Raw genomic sequence first — 24,452 nt, forward strand, 5'->3', positions numbered from 1 at the left:
GATTTGGGCTGGGGAGCCCAGACTGTCACAGTTTGGAGTCACTCCAAGGAATCTTGCTCAGATGGTGGTGGAAGTTATTTCCTTTTCACAGCAACATTCTTGGTTCAGCTGGATGGGATCATGGAGCTGCCTCCTCAGTCTCTGCTCGTGCTCCTCAGGAATGCTGAACATGGACCAGCTCTTCCCAAAATCACTTGGAATTGGCTGGAAGGGACCTCAAAGCCCATCCAGTGCCACCCCTGCCATGGGCAGGGACACCTTCCACTGTGCCAGGCTGCTCCAGCCCCAGTGTCCAACCTGGCCTTGGGCACTGCCAGGGATGGAAATCCAAAAGATTCCTGGAAAGGAGGAATAAAAACAAGTGCAAAGTCCACAGATGAAGCCAACAGAATTCCTGGACACAGGACAGGGCCAGTGGAATCAGGAGTTCAGAGCTCAGCCATGCTGAGCCATTTTTCACAGCTTAATGTGTCATTTCTCTGATATGCACAAAATTCCTATTAATAAATATACTAAATAAAGCATGACCAAAATTATTGCTTAAAAATGTTGGTCAGACAAATCATCAGCTCATAATTCCTATAAATAAATAAATAAATACATTAAATAAAGCATGACCAAATTTATTGCTTAAAATTCTTGGCTGGACAAATCACCACCATGAAATCTCCATGATGAGGATAGACAAGAGGGAAAATTCATAATTTCAACCCCACACAGAATTTTTTTTCCCCTTTTGAAATGCAGGAAAGTAACTCCAAGAGAGATGCCATCGTTTCCAAACTCCCTGGATTCAAAAGAGAGAGGGATCTGTTCAATGCACAAAAATCATTTGGCCTCTTCTGGACTCCAGCTTCCTTTGGTCACCAAAAATGACACTGAAATTCCCCAGGAAACTGGCAGAGGAAAGGGTGGGTGTGGCTTTATTTCATAAAATTTAAATAATAAATTCCATTTTCTTTTTTAGGGAGTGTTTGTTCTCTCTTTGTGTCAGTTCTGATTGATTTGCCAAAAATCTGCATGGCCATAAAAACGTGACCTTCCAAGAGTATTTCTAGTTTTGTTAAAAAGTCATTAATTTTAGGTCTTTAATTATTAATCACGGAGAAATCTGTGGATTAGAGCTGATAATTAAAACAAGATCAATCCAGTGAACTGTCTCAGAGAAAAAAAAAATCCCAAAAATTAAATCCCAGCACTTCACAGATCAGAACAGAATCTTCCATTCACAGGTTGGTTTTTTTTTCCCCCTCACATTTCCAAAATAAATTAATGAAGCATTTTGCTATGAGAACAAATGTTTTGTTCATCTGGAGACTTGCTTGAAATAACTTGAAAAAAAAAAAAACATTTTTGCCCAACTTTGCAGATAATGAACAAATTCAGGCATCAAATTAAATCAGTTCTCCTACTGCAAAATGGAATAGGCATTAATTTTTGTTATTTTAATAAAAAACACTGCTGGAGATACCTGGAAATGAAGAAATCTGCCCTTAAAATGAGTCAGTCACTGCCAGACTTTGATCACAGATAAAATTAAACTATTCCCAATCTGACATTCTGCACATTTTCATTCCAAAAAATGGGTTTTGGGAAGGGTTTGGACCAAAATGTCAAGGACCCACTTGGGATTTAGGAAATGGAGGCTCAGCTTCCTGCTGGATCTGACTCAGAGAGAGTTTTTTTAATCTTGGATTATCTTAAATATGGAATTGGAGATGCTCAAACCACATCTCCTTCCTCACCTGGCAGGTTCCACCCAGCAGGGTACAAATGATGAAAGTGGAGGAGGAAAAAGGAGAAAAGAGGCAAAAATGGGGGTAAGGAGAAAGAGAAAAAAAGAAATAGAAAAGGCAAAGGAGGGGGGAAAAAGGAGGAAAATTTAAAATGGGAGGAAATTAAAAAGGGAAAAAAGGGACATGTTGGGAAAGGGGGGAAAAAGAGAAAATAAAAACCAAGAAAAATGGGGGGAAAAAAAGAAAAATTGGAAAAAAAAGGAAAGGGAAAAAGGGGAAAAGAGGAAAAATGGAAGGGGGGGAAGGAAAATGGAAAGATTTGGGGAAGGGGAAAAGTGGGAAAAAAGGAAAAAAAAGAAAAGGGAATAAAGGGTAAAGGGGAGGAGGGGGAAAAGGAAAAAGGAAGAAATTTTAAAAAGAGAAAGGAAAGAGGGGAAAACAATGTAAAAGAAAAACTCATTCCCAGAAGGGTAAGAAATAATAATGTATAACCAAATATCAAACTAATTTTTTCTGCATTTCTGCCTGAATCCCAGAAGTTGAATATTAACAGGACTAGGTTAGAAACTTAGGAAATTGCATCTGCCTTAAAATACTCACCGAGAAGTTTAGGAATAAAGTAATAAAGCAATGTTTGCTCAAATCATCTCAGTAAATAAACAGGAACCATCAAAATTCCAGATTTCCCAGGGAAGGTGGGGTCACCTCCTGGCTGTCCCAGTGAGTCCCTGGCCCTGTCATGCCAGGAAAGAGCAGATATGAGGCAGAAATAATTCCAATACACCTGGCAGTGGGTAAAGATCAGAGTATTCCATTTTAAAAGCACATAAAATAATGTATTTTGAGAGCCAATAAAAGAAAAAATATATGAAAATGGGTTCTAGGAAAATAATTTTAAATGAGGTGCTCTCAGTCTCCAGGACATCTTGAAAACTGTTTTTGCACAGTTTCAGGGAGCTTTTTCTCACATTATATCAATGTTTATTTCTCTTTGTACCTCCTTTAAATGTTGCACCAGCAGATTATCATGTAACACTACAATCCGCTTTCAAATGAAAAAAATATTTCTTTAAATGTGCTGTATAATTGGGAAAAAAATTAATTTTAATTTATCAAAACTCATTTTCTCAATGAGAACTCTGCCTTTTATTCCATCCCTTGTCCCTTGTCCTTGGTCTTTGTCCTGCACTAAATCCTGCCCATCCTTTGGGCCACATCCCTGCTCCTCACTGTCCAAATTCTTTAGCATTTACCTCTGAAAAGCCCACAAGAATGAACTCTAAACCTTATTTGATCATTATTTGCAGTGGAATAAACTGAAGCCGTTGAAATTTTGAGTGAAGTGCCACAAACTGATTCTGTGCAATCAAACAAATCCACTTGAAATTATTCCAGCCGCTAATTTAGATAAATTTCCCTGAGCAGACGAATCTCAGCTACAAAGAGAGACAGAGATAACAGAACAATATGAAGAGAAAAGGCAGTGATGCAGAATTTTTGTTAAATTAGATAAGGCTGCAGTATCAGTAAATACCATTATTATGGTTTTTGTGACAGTCACCAAAAAAAGTAGAATTTTCAAGGAGGAGAATTAAATCTATACATAAAACTATAATGTTTATTATTTATGGAGAGTTACTCTCCCATGCAGAAGAGAAACAGGAGGGAGAAAAGAACACTTTTGATAATTTACACTTTTCATTTATAATGTAGAAATTTGCATTTAAATATAAATTCCATTTAAATTTCTGGGCCTTGAGTCTGAGTGGAGCTGTAGGAACAGACAAGGGAGGAAGAGAGAGAAGGATTTGAGTTTTCCCCATGTCAGAGGATGGGGTGGGACAGAAGTGGGGACAGGTGGGGAGGAGAGAAGGGATGCAGGAGAACAAACGAGCTCCCCCAGCACACTCTGGAGAGAAATCCTCTGAGGAAAAGCTTCAGGAGTGTTGTTTTTCTGGGAGTGCCTTGACAAAGAAGGAAGGATGAATCTGACTCCATGTTCTCAGAAGGCTAATTTATTATTTTTTGATACTTTATTATAGTAAAGAATGCTATACTAAACTATACTAAAGAATACAGAAAGGATACAGACAGAAGGCTAAAAAGATAATAATGAAAACTTGTGACTCTCTCCAGAGCCCTGACACAGCTTGGCACTGATTGGCCAAAGAGTGAAAACAACTCACAGCAGAATCCAACGGAACAATCACCTGTGGGTAAACAATCTCCAAACACATTCCAAAAGAGCAAAACACAGGAGAAGCAAATCAGATAATTATTGCTTTCCTTTTTCTCTGAGGCTTCTCAACTTCTCAGGAGAAAAATCCTGGGCGAAGGGATTTTTCTGGAAAATGTGAAGGCCACATGGGGGAGCATCCCAGGATTTTCCTGCAGGGAAATCTCTCCCATCTCTTCTGCTCCAGGGAGAGGAGGGGACAAGGGACAGCACAGGGAGGTGGCACTGCTGAGGGAGGAGCAGGAGGGAGATGTGGTGGGGGCTCGTGCTGTGAGAAAATGTCACCAAACCCACACAGCCAGGTGCTCCCTTTTCCACTCATTTTTGCCCTCCATATTCCTCATCCTGTCTCAAAGACTGGAAAAACCCCAGTTTTGCCTATTAAAAATCAGAATTGCATCAGAAGGGAGGATGGATTTCATAAGGGTTTTATTGCTTTCTTTTTTGTGGCTCCCTTTAAATTCTTCACTTTCTTTGAGCTTTATCTCCCTCGGGAGAAAAGGAGACAGAACCAAAACTCCCTGAGGGATCAGCCAGGAACCCTTCCAGGGGCAGGGATGGAAGGGAACTGAAGGAAAAAAAAAAACCCCAAAAGTAAAATTCCTTTTCCTTTTGCATGAGTTGTTTCTTTTGTTCTCCAAAACTCTGCCTGGTTTTCAGCTTTTTCCAAACGTTGACAGCTGTGGATTATTTGAAAGTTTGCTTGATGTAAGAATCGCCAGGCCAGAGGCTGAACTTCATCTGAACTACAGGGAGAGTTGGACAAGGCAAAGAATCACCTGGAGCTGGCAGCCTGATAATCAGAAATTGCCAGAGCAGACAAAGCTGGGGGCTTAAATAATATTTTAAAATGAATAACTGGAGGGAGCTGGAACTGGATGAGTTTTAAGGTCTTTTCCAACCCAAACCATTTTGTGATTCCATAAGAGTGGAGGTCAAACACTGCACCACATCCCCTCTACACTGAATATTCAGAGTGAATGATTGCATTCAAACTGTTCTTGCTAAAGATCATGAAAAATGGGCAAGAATTTGAGCAAATTCTGTGTACCAAAAAAATCCCTTAATCCTGGGATTATGAATAGTTAAAACATAAACCAAGCCCCACACCTGAGGTCTAATACATATAAAAATACATATAAAAATACATATTAAAAAATACATATAACAATTTTATAAAATATAAAAACCTGAAAATCAGGCTCTGAGATTGATTTTTTTTTTTTTTTGGGGGGAAAAAAGGAGAAACAGAGTTGTCTATTATTGTCCTCTGCTGGTATTAAAGTGCACTCAGATATAGTTTTATATGATGTCAACAGATTGTTAATGCCTTCACCCTGAATTTTAGATCACCAAAGTTAACTCCTGGAAAAGGAACAGAGATGGCAAAAAGAATCACTAAATCACTAACTTTTCAGGGAAAATTATCATCTTGCACAGAATTCCAGGATAATTTGCCTTTATACAAAGAAATCATGAACCCAAACCCTCCAAAAACAGGAACATGTTATTTGCATTAACGCAGTGATGTTGCTGATAAATGTTTTGCTGAAATGTGCTGGAAGAAGAAGAAAAAGAAGAAGAAGAAAGCAACATTTTTACCAGCATTTGAATTCTGGTCGTTTGGTTGGGGTTTTTTCCTCAAGGGAATTGAAGTTGTTGTGACACCAAATCAGGAAATTTGGTGTTGGGGCTCAGGAGCAGAGTCGTGCGTTGAGGTCAGGGGTGTGCAGGGATTCCTTTCCCAAATTAGAGCCTGGAGTGCCACCAGAGCTGCTCAGCACGTTGTGGGATGGCCTCAAACCCTTCTGGTTTGGTGATGACACATCTCTGAGTTCCTCGGAGCAGCGTGGGCTGCAGAGCTGCTGGTGTGCTCCCCTCTGAGCAATCCCAGCCCCATTCCAGGCCAGGCTGCTCCCATGGGATCAGCCCTGAGGGAGGAGGTTGTGCAAGGAGCAGGAGCCACCAGCAGAGATGGCTGGAATCATTCCAGGTAAATTTGGGTTATTTGGAGCAACGACAACAAAAGAAAGAAAATTTTGCTAGTTTGGAGAAGTCCTGGTGGTTCTTGGTGAGAGCAGCAGGAAACACAAGGAGATTTTATGTGGAACAATTCATTTTTAGGGGGATTTTTTTATGTTTGCTCTTGTTCTGGTCCATGAAAATTGATGTTTTCCTCTAAATGTCTTAAGATTTGGAGTACTTGGAAATGTCCATGCTACCACTGGTTCATAATTGACCATTTCCACATGGAATCATCAAGGTGGGAAAAGACCTTCAGGATCACCCAGTGCCACCCCAGCCCCACCAGCATCACCCCAAACCCTGTCCCCAAGGGCCACATCCAGACTCCTCCCGAACAGTCCCACAGACAGGGACTCCAAACCTCCTCCATGAGAGCCTGGATTTTTATATTAGTACTGAAAAGCAGAGGAAAATGGAGGGGTTTTGGTAAATGTTTCTCCTATAAAGTGCAAATCCGTCAGAGAGGCTCAAATCATGCACAGAGATAGGAAGTCTCAGCCAGACTCTTCCTGCAGCTGCATTTCATGGAAAGATCCCTGATGCCACCCAGGCCAGCCAGGTGCTCCCTTTTCCACTCATTTTTTTTCCTCCATATCCTCATCCTGTCTCAGGAAAAACCCCTGTCCTTGCCTATTAAAAATCAGACTTGCATGAAAAGGGTGGATGGATTTCATAAGGGTTTTATTCCTTTCTTTTCTTTGTGGTTCCCTTTAGATTCTTCACTTTCTTTGAGCTTTATCCCCTCCACTCTCCTCCTGTCACGTTCCACTCTTGACTGATGTGTCCAAGTGCTCCTGCTCTGGACCCTGGATCAAATCCAGTCACCTGATACAGCTCAGCTGTTTCTCTAAGGTTTTTCCTCTGCTCTGGGCTTGGTCGGCTCCAGAAACCTTCACTGGCTAAGGGACCTCCCGCTCTAGAAAGCTGCATTTTGTATTCCATTCCTGCAGTGGCAGGACTGAGAAGCATCCCCTGCAAAGATGCCTTTGCTATTTTTACAGATCCTCCCAGCAGCATTTGTGCTCTCAGGTTTCCCCCCCACCGGGTGGCTGTGGGATTTTTCCCATGTCTCTCATTATTAATAGCTGCTCCTCCTTCGTATCTCTTACCTCAAATCCACTCTCAGTTATTTCTGTGTTGACAGTTGCAGCCTCTGCACTTTATCTGATCCATCAAGTGTGGCTTTCCCCTTCTGGAATTCTGTTCTGCTGATGCATCGTGGTCTGAGTTGGAACTTCTGCCTTCCTGCCCCAGAAACAGCACAAGTTCCACTTTTGCTGCGTTGGAGCTTTTAAAATTCCCTAATGAACATCAAAAATATCATCTTGGCTTTCCCAGGTTGTGGAATTCAGCCTTGGAAAGTTTCTCTGTCCATGGTACACCCAGACAAAATCCAGAACTCTGGGTTTGGACTCTGAGTTTTTTGTTTCTTCAGCAGAGTCTTGTGAGTTTTTCCTTTGCCTCTTACTTGAGATGAGTCCCAAACTCCTCGGCACATTCCCTGTTCCCACAGGGAAGCAGCAGGGACACCCATCCAGCAGAACTGTAATCATTTGTCTTATTTGCTGGGTCAGTTTGTGCCCAAAAGAGAAATGATTCCAACGGAACCAAAAAGATGCAAGACTGAAACGATCCTTTATAAAAAGCTCTTATCTGCTCTGATAAAACAGAGATTTTTGCAGCAGGGTTTGTAACTCAGAAAAAGTGAAGGAGTTTGGCTGAAGCTTCATTGTCGAGAATTAGGGGCTACCATCACTCCAGAGCAGAGGGAAGGGGCTGCACACACCTGAATTTACTCTCCCCAAGACAAGGGAATGTGTCTAAAGACATTTCATTTCACAGAATCATGGAATTGTTTGGGTTGGACGGGACCTCAAAGCCCACCCGGTGCCACCCTTGCCATGGCAGGGACACCTTCCACTGTGCCAGGCTGCTCCAAGCCCCAGTGTCCAAGCTGGCCTTGGGCACTGCCAGGGATCCAGGGGCACCCCCAGCTGCTCTGGCAATTCCATCCCAGCCCCTGCCCACCCTGCCAGGGAGAATATTTTTCCTAATTATCTGATCTAAACCTGTAATTTTCCAGTTTGAAGCCATTCCCTGTGTGCTGTCCCTGCATGCCCTGGAAATTGTCTCTCTCCAGGTTTCCTGGGGCTCCTCCAGGCCCTGCAAGGCCACCCTGAGCTCAGCCCAAAGCTTCTCCTGTACAGCTGAACAATGCCAGCTGTGCCAGCCTTTGCTGCCAGCAGAGCTGCTCCAGCCCTCTGCTCATCCTGGAGCCTCCATGGACTCTCTCCAGCAGCTCCAGCTCCTCCAGGGCTGGGCCCAGGGCTGGGGCAGCTCTGCAGGTGGGGAATCACCTGAGCAGGGCACAATCCCAATCCCAATCCCTGTCTGGCTGCCCACACATTTATGGATGAAGGCACAGATAAATATTCTCTCCTTCTCCTAAATTAATACTTGAGGGGAAATCCCACCAGGGTGTGTGGGATTAAACCAACAACATCATCCCCAGTTAATAAATGCACCATCAGCGTCCCAAACCAAACCAGACTTAATTTAAATTTTCCCTTTAAGACAACACTTTAAAGTGGAGTTGAACCAACTAGAAGTGAACAGAATGAATGCTGAGGCACTTGTTTTAATTGGCTTTAACTTCTGCAGCCTCAATGCAAAGCATGAGGCCCAGCAGAATTTGGAAGGCTGCTGCTTCTAAACATAGGCTCAGAATTTCGGAGTGCTGAGGGCTGGCAGAGCAGCAGCTAAAATTAGACCCCAACAGACCGTGTCAGATGTGTCAAGAACCCACTGCAACTTCAATATTTTTAATGTTTTTCAAGGAGGCCCTTCCACCCAGACAGAGTGAAGTTTATTTCAGGTCATGATGGGGAGTTACTGCTCAGAATTTTTCCAAATTTGAGGAAAAACAAGTCGGGAGAAACGGCCCTGCTCAGATCTGCTTTTTCTTCCTTCTCCTATTACCCCCCCTAAATCCTTGGTTGGATTTTAAACCACGCCTGCACCAGCTCCCAGCTGTGGGGGTTTGGCCAGAGCTCAAGGAAAGAGGGACAAGGAGCTTTTTCTGGGCTGCAGCTGGGGCTGGACGAGGATTTGGGGTGAGGGAGAAGCTGCAGGACAGCCCTGGGAGCCCTTACATGGACACAGAACGGAATCTCCTGGGGGATCTCCATCCCAGCCACAGCAGCACCAAATTCCACAGGCAGCAAGCATGGTTCAAGCAGCTTTTTGTGCCTGGAAGTAGCCAGGAAGTGTTTCCTAACTTTCAATAATTGGCATTGATGCCCCCAGGGCTGAGGGGGGGGCTTCTCCTCAGTGTGTTAATTCTGATTTTCCATCATCCATCACGATGCTTTCCCAGTGGATCCAGTGGGACTCATAGCAGTGAGTTACATCACATGGAAAAATTTGGATTTTCCCACCCAAAACCTCCATTCCATTTCAACTTTTCAAGCAAAACAATTTCACCTGACAAAGAGAAAGTTGTGCAGAAGGTCTGATATAAATATCAGGTGTAACTACTAGGTGTAAATACCAATATAATTACCAATACAAATACCAGGTGTATTTTTAATTTCTACAAGTTGGTGGTTTTTTGTCTTTTCTCATTAAATAATCAGCCTGAGTCTTTCCAAAGTTATCCAGGAATTAGGCACTTGTTAAATGCAGCCTGCTAACCTTTTGCTTTACTCAGCCTATTATTTTTTTGGACCTGTTCATGCAAGCAAGGTCTTTGCCTTCGAGTCTCCATCCAGGAGAGCTTTTCCATTCCCTTCATCCTTTCTTCTCCTTCCCCCCTAAGCGTTTCCATGGAGCTGCAGAAATCCCACGTGCCATTCCCTGGATTCCAGCCCCAGGGAGGTTTCTCAGGTTTCTCACAGCTTCCATGAACTTTGTCCCAGTTTGCCACGTCATTTCTGGGATTTGCCATCACCCTCTTCCCAAATGTCTGGGGAGGGTACAGAAAATGAGAAAATCTGGATTTCAGCACTTTCCAAAAGGGAAAATTACAGCTCTGCTTTGCACCAGGACAGGTTGGGACTCCCAAGTTTTTTTCCCAGGGCCACTCTTTCTCATTAGGAAAGTTCCAATTTAGGGAGAAAATCTCTCAACCATTTTCACATCCATAAAACAGAATGTTTTAAAGACAAAAAAAACTAAACTGAAAATGGGGAAATAGTTGAAAGAGAACTAAAAAGTATTAATGGTGCATTTACAGGTCCAGTAAAACCTAGTTAGAATTATATAGGGAAAAAAAGCACCAAAAAAAATGTACTTTCCTTGCTCAGAAGTGAAAATAAAGACAAGGATGGGGGAGAAAAAGACCTGCAAAGGAGTGCAAATAAGCAGGAAGAGTTACAAGGATTGAAAAGAGAGAGGAAAAGGAAAAGGAAAAGGAAAAAAAGGAAAAGGAAAAGGAAAAGGAAAAGATGAAGAAGGGAATCAAGAGGGTTACGAAAAGGAATCTTTTCATGGAGGGGAGAAGAAAGAAAATGCCTGAAAAATCAGTGAAATTTAAGTTAAAGCACAGCAGGCAGTGGGAATGGGAAAGGAAAATTAGGGAAAAGGGAAGGGAAAAGTGAGGAAAAGACCTGAAAAGCAGAGAAAATCTCTTAAGTATTGAAAAGGATAGGGAGTGGGAATAACAGCAGGAAAAGAAAGGAAATTATAAGAATAGGAAAGCAAGGAAAAGGCAAGGGAGGAAGAGGGGGGGAAAAGAAATTAAATTACCCAGGAAAAGCATGGAGAGATGGAAAAAATGGAAAAAGTCAAAGCAGGAAGGGGATGGAAAAAATGAGCAAAGGGCAGAAGAAATGCACCTGGAAAACATTTGGGAAAAATGGAGGAAGAAGGAAGAAATTTAAAAAGCACTGAAGTGAGGAAAGAAAGCACAGAAGTACCCAAAAATATTGAAATAATGGAGAAAAAAAAAGAAGGGGAAAAGAGAAAAGATTGCAAAGAAGATGGTGAAAAACCTGAAGGGAAAGCAAAGTGGGGGGAAAGCAAATGCAAATCAAAGGTGGCAAAGGAAGTGGGAAAGACATGCAGGAAAAAAACAAGCAGGAAAGATGGGAAGTGAAAATACAGGGAAGAATAATGAAAATAAAGGAGGGTGTTGAAAGATCCTAAAAAAATAATGGGAGAGAACTCAAGGGAAAGGAGGAAAAGTCAAAGCAGGGAAAAATCTGAAAGCACTGAGAAGAAAAAAGGGGGGAAAGGAAAGACTTGGGAGGAAACCAAAAGGGGAAGAAGGAGGGAGGGGAAGGGAAGAGCAGGGGATGGGGAGCAAGAAAAAACAGGGAAAGAATGGCAGGAAAACAAAAGCAAGGAAGGCACAGGAAAAGCTGTGAAAATAGAGGAGGAGAATAAAAAAATACAGGGAGAAGGAAAAGCAGAAAGACTGGGAAAGTAACAGGAGAGAGAAAGCAGGGAAAAGCAGTGGGGAAAGACAGGAAAGGCAGAGATGGGAAAAGAAGGGGAAAAGAAAAGCAGAGGGAAAATTCAAAGCTGAAAGATGGGAAAAGGAGGGAAAAATGTGAAAAGGGAGAAAAAGTGTAGGAAAGGGGAGAAGGGTCAGAGTAGAAAGAAGGGGAGGGGAAGGAGAAGCACTGAGAAAGGACAGGAATTTGGGAGGAGGCCAGAAAAGACCTTGAAGTATTCCTGAAGAGGGAAACGAACTACAGCTTCAACTTAAAAGCAAATGAAAAGGGCATTAAAATTCTTCTAGCCAAAGTGGCAATGTTGGACTTCTGACAAAACTCTGACACTGTTCCCATGAAGGAACTCTGGGGCAGCTCTGCTTTTCCAAGCCCTGGCTCCTGAGATTCCTGGATTTCTCCTCCCAGGTCACTGAGGTTGTGACACTCAAGCTTTGAGAATTTAATTCCCAGGGAATGGGCACAGCCCTGAGGCTGCCAGAGCTCCAGCAGAGTTTGGACAGCACTGCCAAGGATTGGGATTGCTGGGGGGTCGGGGCAGGGCCAGGAGCTGGAATGGATGATCCCTGTGGATTCTTCCCACTCAGGACATTCCATGAGTCTGTGGTTGAATTCCCTCAGCTTATTCTTGACTCCGAATGTCTCCAAAATGGGACTTTCCTTCAAGTACAAATTAGGAAAGGCTTTGTTGAGTTCAGCTCAATGTGCTCCGTTCAGGACGAGCCTTTCTTCCTGTCCTGGGTAAAGGGAACTCCATCATCATCATCATCATCATCATCATCATCATCATCATCATCATCATCATCATCCCTGCAGTCTCAGAATTATCAATTCCATCCACCAGCTGCTGCTATTGATGGGAAGGAATCCTGGATTCCTGCCTGAGCTGGCTGGCAGGAAAATCTGAAGGGAAAGAGAGCTTGGAAACTGATAGGAAGTGGTAAAGATGTCCCCAGCTGGGGAAGGGGAAGAGACATCCTGAAGAAAGATTTTTTTTTTTTTTACTTTCTGCTTGAGATGTTCAATTAATTTCTTTAGAACAAACATTTGATTTTCCATATATCATTTTCCAATCATTAACTCCCTGCTTTTGGACAAACAACATCCATCAAATCCATCTCCTTCCTCAAGGGGAGGCCTACAGGAGGGGGATTTGGTTTTTAATTTCTCCAGCCTTAGCCATGCTCCTCTTTTATTACTCAACACCACAAGCAATACCCATAAAACCTGAAGTTTCAAGAAATTGTTAAAATTCCTGTGATTTTGCAAGCGATTCTTAAGTCAGCGCTCAGCAGGACTCAATGATCACACAGCAAAAGATTTGAGAAGTTTTTAACCCATTTTTAACAGAATCAAAGGAAGTTTTGGGTTGGAAGAGACCTTAAAAATCATCCAGTGCCACCCCTGCCATGGCAGGGACACCTTCCACTGTGCCAGGCTGCTCCAAGCCCCAATGTCCAGCCTGGCCTTGGCACTGCCAGGGATGCAGGGGCAGCCACAACCTTTTCCAGTGTTTTAACTCTCATGGTAAAAAATGCCTTCTTTATATTTAACCTAAATCCAGCTCCTTAATGTTGAAAGCCATTCCCTGTGTCCTGTCCCTCCAGCCCTTGTGCCCAGTCCCTCTCCAGCTCTCCTGGAGCCCCTTTAGGTACCAGAAGGGGCTTTGAGCTCTCCCCAGAGCCTTCTCCAGGCTGAACAACCCCAGCTGTGATTAACTCTGATGCTGCAGAACATCCCCCATAAAAGATAATGAGCAGCAACTACAAACCCCTCAGGTTGAGGCAGACCCCAGAAATTTGACAAGGCTCCTATGGAGAACTGCTGAAATCAAATCAAGACACCTTCATCAGTGAGGAAGGAACAGCTCAACAGTCATCATGAGGTGGGAAACTGAAAACCAACTGCAGATTTCCAACATGAAGCTGTTCCCGTAGAACCCCACAAAACCAGGGATATGGGACAGAAAAGCACTGTTTGAGCTGCTTTGCTGGGCAGCATTGTGCACTTCAACATGAATCATCCCAAGTAAAACAGCCCAGGATCCCTGAGGCTGCAAAAGCCCTCCCAGCCCATGCAGTCCCAGCTGTGCCCCATGCCCACCTTGTCCCCAGCCCAGAGCACTCAGTGCCACCTCCAGGTGACACCTGCAGGGATGGGCACTGCAAAGCTCCCTGGGCAGCCCCTGCCAAGGCCTGAGCACCCTTTCCATGGGCAAATTCCTGCTGCTGGCCAAGCTGAGCCTGCCCTGGCCCAGCCTGAGGCCGTTCCCTCTGCTCCTGTCCCTGTTCCCTGGCAGCACAGCCCGACTGCCCCGGCTGTCCCCTCCTGGCAGGGACTTGTGCAGAGCCACAAGGTCCCCCCTGAGCGAATTCCAATAAATAAATTATCCGAAAGTCAGGCTAAACACCAGCTGCCCTCAGGAGATCAACTCTCAGCAGCATCTCTACTCTGCAGCCACTTCCCTGTGTATTTTTGACCAGAAAGGCACTTCCTTTCTATCCAGAAGGTCCAGATGGATCTTACGGGGATAAATTCGTTCTACAAACCAACACAACACGTTCTGTGTCACCAGGCTGGAGTTTGCACTCACTCCCTCATTAGGAAGGATGTTCCTGATGGGCTTCAACAGGAATTCTTCCACAGATGATTTCAAAAGTCTTTTTTTTTTCAGCTGTCCAGTATCAAGTACAAGCACATGGATGGTGTGATGAAAACAAGGATGGCAGAGTGATAAATTATGGATATGAAGTCACATTTCCAGGTGAATCCAAGCCTTGTGGCATCCAGGCCCCTGCAGACACCACGGTACTTACAGGATGGAATCCTAAATCCTGGCAGAGCAGCCATTCCCCAAGGACTGAGCAATCAGGATGGAGAATCATCTAAATTTACAATCTTTTAATGCAAAGAACTGAGGCTGAAAGGTTGAAAACTGCAATCCTGGCAGGGATAAACAGACAAGGAACCGAGTGAGAGGTCCAAGGATGTACCTGCACCTCCTGCACACACCCAGCAGGACTGGCAGCACTCCCAGGGGCTGTGTGCAGCAATTCCAGCTTTTACAACGGGTTTAAAAACACGTGAGGTTTCAGAAGAGCCGTAACAGCTTTACAGTTAAAGGATTTGAGGAGGTTCATCAAGTGAACATGTTTTTATGTGCAATAGTTTCAAACTGGAGCTGTTACTCGTCGTTCTGCCAGGCTCTGGTGGCCACCAGCTGTAGCTCAGCAGTCCCAGAGCTGAAGGAGGACTGGGAGCCTGGCAATAACCTGGCTGAATCATTCCAGAGACACGGAAAACTCCTGCCACTCAGCAGAACCTCCAGGAAAATCAGCTTTTTCCAAACTAGGTCCTACTGCCCCCACAGCCAGGGAGTTGGTGATGCAGGAGGAACTGGGCTGGGCTCTGGGGATAAGGGCAGGCCAGCCCCAAAATCCCATTCCAGGGCCTCAAACCCAGCTCACCTGGGATGGGGAGGGAGCTGCAGAGCACATCAGAACACTCAGACTAAGAGATGAGGATTAAAGAACTCAAACTGCAAGCACAGTCCATGAGAATCAAGCAGAGCTGTGTTCACACATCAGTGATTTGCAGACCTCGCTGGTTTTCAATTAAAAACTCCAAATTAGCTGTTACGCCTCCAACTTTTACTTTCATATTTTTAAGTCTGTTTCAATGTATCTGATATTTACATATTATAGTATAATTATACCTACCATACCATGGCTTGGAGTAGGTTAATTGCATAGGAAGACTTACTACGTTTACATTTTTTCTTTGTTTTTTTTTTTCTTAAATTACTCTTATTTTTTTTTTTCCTTCTTTTTCCTTTTTTTTTTTTTTTTCCTCCTTTTTAAAAAGCACAGTAAAGAGTCTGAGGACAAATTATTCAACTGTTTATCATACATAAGACTGCATGACTATAATACAAAGGGCTTGTCTTTTCATTTAACGTTACAATATACACAGCAAGTCCGGACTAGATCTTACAATCTGAACACAGGTATTTAACCTTTTCCATGCTGTTTATGTTTACAATGCACAGAAGTCCTGTAACCAAACTGTGTAGTAAAGCACACAAAACTGGACTGTAACATAACACAGTATGCAGAAGCACTGGATTTTATGATTTTTTGTTTGTTTGTTTTCTTCTCGATGTAGAGGTTATTTCTTTGAACTGCTTTAGGTTTGGTGGGGTTTTTTTGGCGCTTGCTAAGGGGTGGTGCGTGGTGTTACCCAGATTCCATTTTACCCTTATATTCCTAGACAGCAGTAAGAACTGGATTCCTTTTATTTGATATTGCTAAACTCAGCATTCTTTCCTAAGGTGACAGCCTTCCAAATCCCATAAACTTCTCTGAATTATTGAGCTTCAAAAGAAAACCAACCAAAAGAAAAAAAAAAGGGGGGGGAGGGAGGGGAAATCTGCTTTCATCCACAGGGTTGATGTGTCGGTATGAAAAGAAATATTTGATCAGGAAAACCATGATTTACAAAAAAAGAGCTAATCCCAAGGATTCCTTCCCATTTACATGGTAGTCAGCTGCTGTGTTGCCACTGTGAGTATAAAAAATTCCACCTTTTTGACTGAGAAAACGACTTGGCCGCATGGAATTGACCATTTGCTGCTAAAATTAACTTTTCCAAGGGCTGACTGGCAGAGGTAGATCACTGCTTCTGTAAGAGAGAGGATGGGCAACACTGTTCATCTGGGATGGGCAATCAAGGAACTCACCTTCATTCCTTCACCAAGGTTTTTTTTCCTCACGCAGCTTTTTTTTTTTTTTTTTTTTTTTCCTTTTCCCACAAAAAAAAAAAAAAAAAAAATCTCTTGGATGGGCCCGTAAATTTTGCAACTGCCAAGCTGACTGTGTTATATTAAGGCAGCGTTACCCAAAAATTAGGCACCTGTTAAATACAGCCTGCTAACCTCAGGTCTCCCATGAGGGTTTTGCTTTACTCAGCCTATTAATTTTTTGGACCTGTTCATGCAATCAAGGTCTTTGCCTTCAAGTTTACAATTTTGTTAATAAGGAATACAAGAATCAACTGCTGGTTTCATAGCTTCTGGATCTAGTGTCCCTTTTAACCTTCAGAAGCCTGAACACATTGATAATGTAACAGATGTTATAGTCTCCGAGTAGATGTCAATCTATTATCTTCAGTACACAGATTGCTGTAAATGTATTGGCTATGAATTCAACAACAGTTCCAGTTTTGTTTAAGCAATAGTACAGCCATAATTTTTCAACTGACATTTAAAAATGGTCTAGTTACACCTTGTGTCAAAGTGCAGAACTGCTACATTATTGGTTACAGACATCTATGTGCTATAAAAACAGCTTTGGTACAATAAATTATCAAAAAAGAAAATAAATTTTTGTAAAATTCACAGCATAATTGTGAGGCAAAAAAGCAGTCACATAAAATTCTGCATTTTTTTTTTTTTTAAAAATGTTCAGGATGAACAGAAGACGTCTTTGTGCAGAAGTAATGGTGGAGAAAACCACGTGCCGAGAAAAAGCAAAAGAAAAAAGTAAAAAGCAGGAAGGGACACAGTTGTAGCTATTTCCATCAAACGCAAACCACTACTCCTGTGACCTTCAACCAATAAGGAAGTCAACTTTATGACACACGCAAAGTGACCTTGCAATACCTTACAATAAGTGGGTCACAAAAGTCTATTTTAAAAGAAAGGCCTCTTGAATTACCCATTCTCTGTGTTTTCAGCATTAAGGACTGTCTGCAAAAGCATGTCCAAAAGTGATTGCATCTGAAATGGTAGGCTCTTCTAACTTAAGAGTCCAAATCCATAAGGCCAAAGGTTATCCCAAAGACCACCACTTAGACCTCCCCAGGACTGGCCAGGACCGACCCGTTGATTGCTTCTCAGTGCACCTCAGTTATGAAACCAGTCAGATTTCCATCCTAACTGCCCGTGGGCTCCAAAAGGTGGCACCCACAGAATTCCCATCACAATTGCTGCTTTGATCCTCAGTAGATTCAGAAAAGGAGAGTTCTGCTCACCGCCACTTCGCATGCTCAATGTGCCTCACAAACTCCGTCACAACCGTCCCTTTTTACAGCTGAAGAATAATATATTTGTGTAATCTGAAGGTCCCTCTTTCTTACAGTACTGCATTTCTGTGCCCATGGTTGTTTGGGGAACTAAAAAAAATATATATATTACTCACTCCCCCTCCCACCCAAAAAACTTCAAAGGGCCTTTTTTTAGAAATCATGTGCAATGCCTTTAAAAAGAAACTAGTTTGCAACTATGACTAACGTTTGAACAATAACCCCTGTCGAATGAGAGCAAAAAAAAAAATTAAAATTTAAATTTAAAAAAATCAAAACCCCTCCCCAAAAAAAACCAAACTATGACTAGGTTGTGGCAAGTTAAAATGGGGGAAGCAAAAGGTGAACACCACTAAGCTATTCGTTAAGGTGGGTCCAGACATGGCTCTTAAAAAAAAATAAACCAACCAAAAAAACCTCCCCCCAGCAAAAAACCAACAAAAAAAAACTTCATTGTCCCTTTGCAATCTTTTCAAGTTTAAAAAAATAGTCAACTTTGCCCTCCTGTAGCGGTTCAGTGAGTTTATCTCCTTCTGATTCAAGCAGCTTTGCACTTTGTTTTTTTTTTGGAAAAACACCACTTCTATAAAAACACACAAGAAACAAACTTAGTTTCAGTTTAGTCACGAGCTAGCCACAGGACTTTGCTGAACACAAACTCCTGTCATGGGAGACTCTTCTCTATCAATGCCTTGCCTCATGGCAAGGTGTCCTTCAGTCATGTAATGAGCAGGACCTGTATTAGCAGAAAACTGGTACGTGGGATGTCCAGCTATGCCAGTTTCTTGGCGCGGATTAGAGTAGACTGTTAAATTCATGTCCATAGCTCCGTTCTGTCCAAAGTCCAAGGTATTAGCAGCCACTGGGCGGTTCTGATAGGCCTGATTGCCTTGGTTACCAGTAGAGGAGGAAGATGTAGAGGAAGAAGTAGTTGAGGAAGACAGGGATGTCATGGAGTGGTGACTGTGGCCCACCTCCATAGAATCCTGGGTGGAGGAGCTGTTTGTTGGAGAATTGTAGACTCTCGGCCTGGTCCGGCTGCCCAAGGCTTGCTGTCCATGGTGGTGGTGGTGGTGGTGGTGATGGTGGTGGTGGTGGGAGCTGTTGCCGTGGTGATGGTGTAATGCGTTCTGTTGCTGAGGGTTTACATGGAAGGTGGTTTCCTGAACCGGGTGGTTCTCCACGGTGACCTGGGTGGGAGCTTCGGTGGCTGTCCAACCGATGGGAGGGGGAAACTGCTGCCGAACCTGCAAAATTCCAATGGAAATGCTGACTCACAGCTGTCCCTTCAGCCAATCACAGAATCACAGAGGTTGGAAAAGACCTCCCAGACCATCCAACCTCTGACCACCTTGTCGACTGAGTGCCACATCCAGTCGGTTCTTGAACAATACATGAGAGATTAGGTTATTCGTATTTATGCCAATTTTTTAAATCTTAACCAAGCCTTGAAGCTGCAGGATTATTCTAGAAATGCAGGCATGTACTTAGGAATAATTTCCAAGACTTTTCTATCTTGAACAGTATATGAGAGATTAAGTTATTCGTATTTATGCAAATTTTCTAAATCTTAACCAAGCCTTGCAGTTGCACAATTATTCTAGAATTTCAGGCATGTACTTAAGAATAATTTCCAATACTTTTCCATCTTGAACAATATACGAGAGATTAAGTTATTCATATTTATGCCAATTTTTTAAAACATTAACCAAGCCTTAAAGCTGAATGATTATTCTAGAAATGCAGGCATGTACTCAAGAATAATTTCCAATACCTTTCTATCTTGAACAACACATGAGAGATTAAGTTATTTGTATTTATGCCAATTTTTTAAAACGTTAACCAAGCCTTGAAGCTGCATGATTACTCTAGAAATGCAGGCATGTACTTAAGAATAATTTCCAATTATTCTTTCTACATATACCTTAAGAAAAATGAATGCACAGCCTAGGTGTTATTTTCAACCACTTAAAGGAAGTCTGGTAAGTGACTTGGCTGTCAAAATTATAGGAGTAGCTTCACATTGTAGTAATAATAACAGCGTTTGTACAACACTTGGAAAAATAAAGCCCTGACCTCTGGCTGAGGAGCCTGGAGACAGTAAGCAAAGCAAATCAAATGAAAATGTTGTAGCTCATACCTTGAAAGGTGCCAACAGCATTACAGGAACCTCTGGAACAACACAGCTGATTAAAGGCTACTAAAAAAGCAATGTGTGTCTACACACCAATGAATGGTCTGCATGGGGGAGAACCTCTGGTTTTATGTGTCCTGCACTGAGATGTTCTGCATTACCTGTGGGCTGTGTGTTTCACAGTCCATAGCTTGCACAGCAGCAGTGAAGTGCCCACCGCTGTGTCGATGCTGGTGCGTGGGGTCCGACCGCGCCCTTCCGCTGTTGCTCGTGCCAGAAGATCCACCTGGAAAAGCCCAACATGCTCAGTGACTAAAGGGACACAGAATTTACAGCTATGGAACAATGGCAGCATAAAAGGTTTATAAAGTGCATCAAGATCAATGGTAATCGCTCCCATTTTTGCTCTTCTAGTTGGGTTTTTGGGGGTTTTCTGTTCACCTCTTCCAGCTGATAAAAATAATTGTTTAGTGATCATGACTGATATTTTTTGACAGTATGGAAAAGAAATAAACATTTTAGAGAATCATGGAATATTCTGGGTTGGAAGGGACCTACAAGGATCATCCAATCCAACTGCACAGACACCCCAACAATCCCACCCTGGGCACCCCTGGCAGCGCTGTCCAAAGGCTCCAGGAGCTCTGGCAGCCTCGGGGCCGTGCCCATTCCCTGGGGAGCCTGGGCAGTGCCCAACACGAGGAAGCAGAATTTTATCACCTGTTCACGACCAAAACCCACCTGAGCTTGAAGATGTACTAGAGGTGGTTCCTGAAGACTGTGACTGCTCCATGGCAGGACTCGTGGACACGCTGTTACTCGTGTTGGTACCTTCGTCCGCCGTTTTCTTGAAGAAACTGTGCTGCAGGGCGTAGTAGGGCTGGATTCGTGTCTTGGGGTCGTAGTCAAGCATCCTTAAGATGAGGTCTTTGAACTTCAAGTAGTCAGCTACAGTATGACCTGACTCCCCAGCACGGCGCCCACCCGGCCCTCCTGTCTCAACTCCCAGGATATTGTGGAGTTTGCGAGTTCCCGGTGGTTTGTATTCCTGCGGGGAGGGAGGAATGGCTGGGAATCAGTGTGTGAAGCACAGATTCTCTATCAAAAGTCAAATCAAATCAGGAAGCTATTCAACACAACAGGAAATGTAATTTAATTGGCAAGACAGAACAGAATAAACAACAAAGCTGCATTTTCAATAAGACAAAGCAAAACAAAGTAACAACTCACCACTTTATATATTTTTTAATATATTTATTATTATCCTAATTGTTTTACCTACCCTTTTTCCATCTTTGGTCTTCTTCAAGTTCCAAGTGCTATCTGGCAACTTCTCAAAGAACTTTCTTGCTTTGGGTGCTTGGTCGAGGATGTGGGTTGGTGGTATCCCCAAAACTTCCACTATTTTATTCATCTGATCCACCTGTGCCAAATAAAATGGGTTGGTGAAGGACAAGTGACAGCCAGCCCAGCTGTGGCACACACGTCAGCTACTCACACAAGTTCTAAGCTAATTAATTTAAGAAAAATTTGATAAGGACAAAACAAATAGTAAGAGGGAGACATGGAAAATTATGAACAGGTAATTTTGTGTCCTGACAAAAGTCCTGTTATTGATGTCTAATCCTCTCAGAATTACCAGACTTCCCTAATTTACACATTCCAATTAAACAGATGAAAATCATGATGGGGATTAATAACAAAAAACCCCAATTCCTGGTCGATAACTTACCTCATTTGCCCCACTAAAGAGAGGCTCTCCAGTGTGCATCTCGACTAAAATACACCCAAGGGACCACATATCAATTGCAAGGTCATAAGGCATTCCCAGTAGCACCTCTGGTGATCGATAAAAACGACTCTGGATATATTGGTATATCTGCAAGAAAAGCACCTCCAGGTCAAAATCACACACAGCATCCCAAGGGAATGAAAATTCCAAGTGACAAAACAGAGCTGTCATGAAATCCCATTTTGGTCCAGGGAAAGACGAGGTATCAGGGATAATAAAATCTACACATATATGACATTAATAAAAGTAATTGTTAAGTTTTAGGAAAATATTGTGGTCACAAAAAAAAAGCAGGAAGTTCAGCTTGAGTCATGTCATGTTTTTGTAATTGCGATTCTTAACATTTCAAAATTATCTTAAGTAATGGATTTGGATAAATAATTCAGATGTGATTTCACCTCCTGGTGTCTTCCTTCAGCCCTTCCTTTTAGTTTATAGCAAAGAGTTCTTTTATTAACCTAAATCTCTGTCTCATTGCTGCTTTCAATACAATATTCCATATTCTGATCCACTATTCCTAAATTTATCCTGGGAAAAAGCAGTGGGGTGCTACTGACCAGTGCCAGCTTTTCAAGAGACAACTGGGGCACTTTTGGTGAAGTTAGTCCATGAATTCCTGAATTCTTTTCCTACAGATCCAATCAGCAGTGTCACTAATCATAAACAGGGGACATGCTAAAGGAATGCTCATGGAAAGAGGAAGATGGAATAATGTAAGTGGAATAAGATAATAATAAAAGAGTATTTTATTTGTTTATTTTTACTTAATTTTTTGTTCTATTTATTAGCACTGCAGATTTCTACAACCAAATGCTGGTGCACTCTCCATTGACAGCATAAAAACACAGCCAAGGAGAAAGAAAAAAACATAGAAAATTTATCATATGGTGGATTTTTATCTATTGGGGCACTAAAGAAGTGGTGGATTGTCAAAATCTTCAAAATAAGGTGTGGATGTGACACTTTTGGACTTGGTTTAGTGGTGAACGTGGTGCTGCTGCTTCATGGTTCGACTTGATCTTAAAGATCTTTTCCAACCTTGACAGCTCTGGGATTCTGAGCTCTTGTGCACTGTGGATCTCTATTTAAAACTGAGTTGTTATTTTAAAACTATTGTATTTGCATTGCCTCCAGACAAAGGCAGGAATGATGAATCTGATTCCATCTTCTCAGAAGGCTAATTCATTATTTTTTGATTCTATATTATAGTAAAGAATACTATACTAAACTATATACAAAGGATACAGACAGAAGGCTAAAAAGATAATAATGAAAACTCGTGACTCTTTCCAGAGCCCTGACACAGCTTGGCCCTGATTGGCCAAAGAGTGAAAACAACTCACAGCAGAATCCAATGGAACAATCACCTGTGGGTAAACAATCTCCAAACACATTCCACACGAGCAAAACACAGGAGAAACAAATGAGATAAGAATTGTTTTCCTTTTCTCTGAGGCTTCTCAGCTTCCCAGGAGAAAAATCCTGGGCGAAGGGATTTTTCAGAGAATGTGACTTCCACATAAAACCATAATGAATGAAGATATTCATGAATGTGGATACCACATAAAACCATCATGAATGAAGATACTCATGAATGTGGATACCACATAAAGCCATCATGAATGAAGTCTCAGTGAGCTAGGTTAGTATTATAACTTTAAAATCCTGCATTTTGTCAGCAGCACAAACAGAATTCTCGCCGATTTTCCCCCAAACTCACCCTCTGCCCAAGCTGACACGAACTGCCAAAATCCACGATCTTGATGGCGCTCCTTTTGGGGTTGCAGAGCAGGATGTTCTCTGGTTTTAGGTCACAGTGAATGATGCTGAGCTCGGGGGTGGCCAGGAAGAGCAGGGCCGTGCACATCTGCTGCGCGAACTTGCGCGTCAGGTTGAGGGACACGCCGCGGAAGTTGGTGTTCCTCAGCAGGTCGTACAGGTTGTAGGACAGCATCTCAAACACCAAGCACAGGTGGTTCCTGAACATGAAGTGACGCTTCAAATGCACTGGGGAAAAGGGGGAAATGTCAAAAATACACTCTGAGAATGATGGGTTTATTACAACACAGCACGCAGGAAGGATGAACATCTATAAAATAACACAGCATCGTTTTTCTTCCCTGGTTCTGTGGTGTTTAAAAAATATTTCTGCCATGCTTGGAGGACAGGGGGACAATTTTCACATCCTCAGGTGCACCTCAGTAAAACTGGAAAATCTTGTGCAATCTTTTAAATGCTTTAATCGATGTGTAGGAAGCTGAGCACTGAGTAAAATAAGAACATCAGGTTTTTTCCTGGTTCTGTGTTATTTACAAAATATTTCTGCCATGCCTGGGGTACAGAGGGGCATTTTACACATCCTTGGGTGCAAAAACTTGTGCAATCTTTTAAATGCTTTAATCAATGTGCAGGAAGCTGAGCACTGAGTAAAATAAGAACATCAGGTTTTTTCCTGGTTCTGTGTTATTTACAGAGTATTTCTGCCATGTTTGGAGGACAAGAGGATATTTTCACATCCTCAGGTGCACCTCAGTAAAGCTGAATTAACCAAAAACTTATGAAGGGATAAATTATCAAAATAAGGTATCATTCCCTTACATGTAGAGAGAAAAGATTTAATTGTGAGAATAATTTAAAATACACAATGACATCCCTGCAATTTATAAGTTGATCACTTCAATTAATAAAATTGATCAGTATCCCCAAGGAATTGTGTTCATTTCCTTCAGGCACAATCTCAGTTTATGAAAGGAACCAGTCCAAGCCTTTTTTTTTTCATTAAATAAGTGAAATATTCATCACATTGCTCTGTTCAGAGGCCAACAGGATTTGCCATTGTCAAACCTTCAGGCTGCCACAAGAAAACTGAAACAGGAAAACATTTCTGAGAAAAAGCAACATGCTCCCCTTTCTGGGATAATAAAATCTTGAGTATGAGCACCATGAGAATTCAGACTTTTAATTAAGGTGGATTTTTGGTCAGCTTGGTGCCCAT

At 42.4% G+C, this 24,452-nt stretch overlaps 1 protein-coding gene across 3 annotated transcripts in view; it reads right to left on the reverse strand.

Moving 5' to 3' along the window:
- Nucleotides 1-15,332: 15,332 nt before the first annotated feature.
- Nucleotides 15,333-24,452, reverse strand: part of DYRK1A (dual specificity tyrosine phosphorylation regulated kinase 1A) — a 73,917-nt gene continuing 64,797 nt past the window's right edge. For all 3 annotated transcript variants that reach the window (XM_038129894.1, XM_038129884.1, XM_038129905.1), the window contains 6 exons: nucleotides 23,178-23,464; nucleotides 21,398-21,544; nucleotides 20,948-21,088; nucleotides 20,407-20,713; nucleotides 19,827-19,951; nucleotides 15,333-18,778 (listed from right to left, as the gene is read on the reverse strand). In XM_038129894.1, the coding sequence (XP_037985822.1) occupies nucleotides 18,155-18,778; nucleotides 19,827-19,951; nucleotides 20,407-20,713; nucleotides 20,948-21,088; nucleotides 21,398-21,544; nucleotides 23,178-23,464 (1,631 nt within the window). In that variant the 3' untranslated portion in view covers nucleotides 15,333-18,154. The remainder of the gene's footprint in view (nucleotides 18,779-19,826; nucleotides 19,952-20,406; nucleotides 20,714-20,947; nucleotides 21,089-21,397; nucleotides 21,545-23,177; nucleotides 23,465-24,452) is intronic.

This window comes from Motacilla alba, chromosome 1 (assembly GCF_015832195.1).
Source record: "Motacilla alba alba isolate MOTALB_02 chromosome 1, Motacilla_alba_V1.0_pri, whole genome shotgun sequence".
In the NCBI taxonomy this organism is placed as follows: Eukaryota; Metazoa; Chordata; class Aves; order Passeriformes; family Motacillidae; genus Motacilla; species Motacilla alba.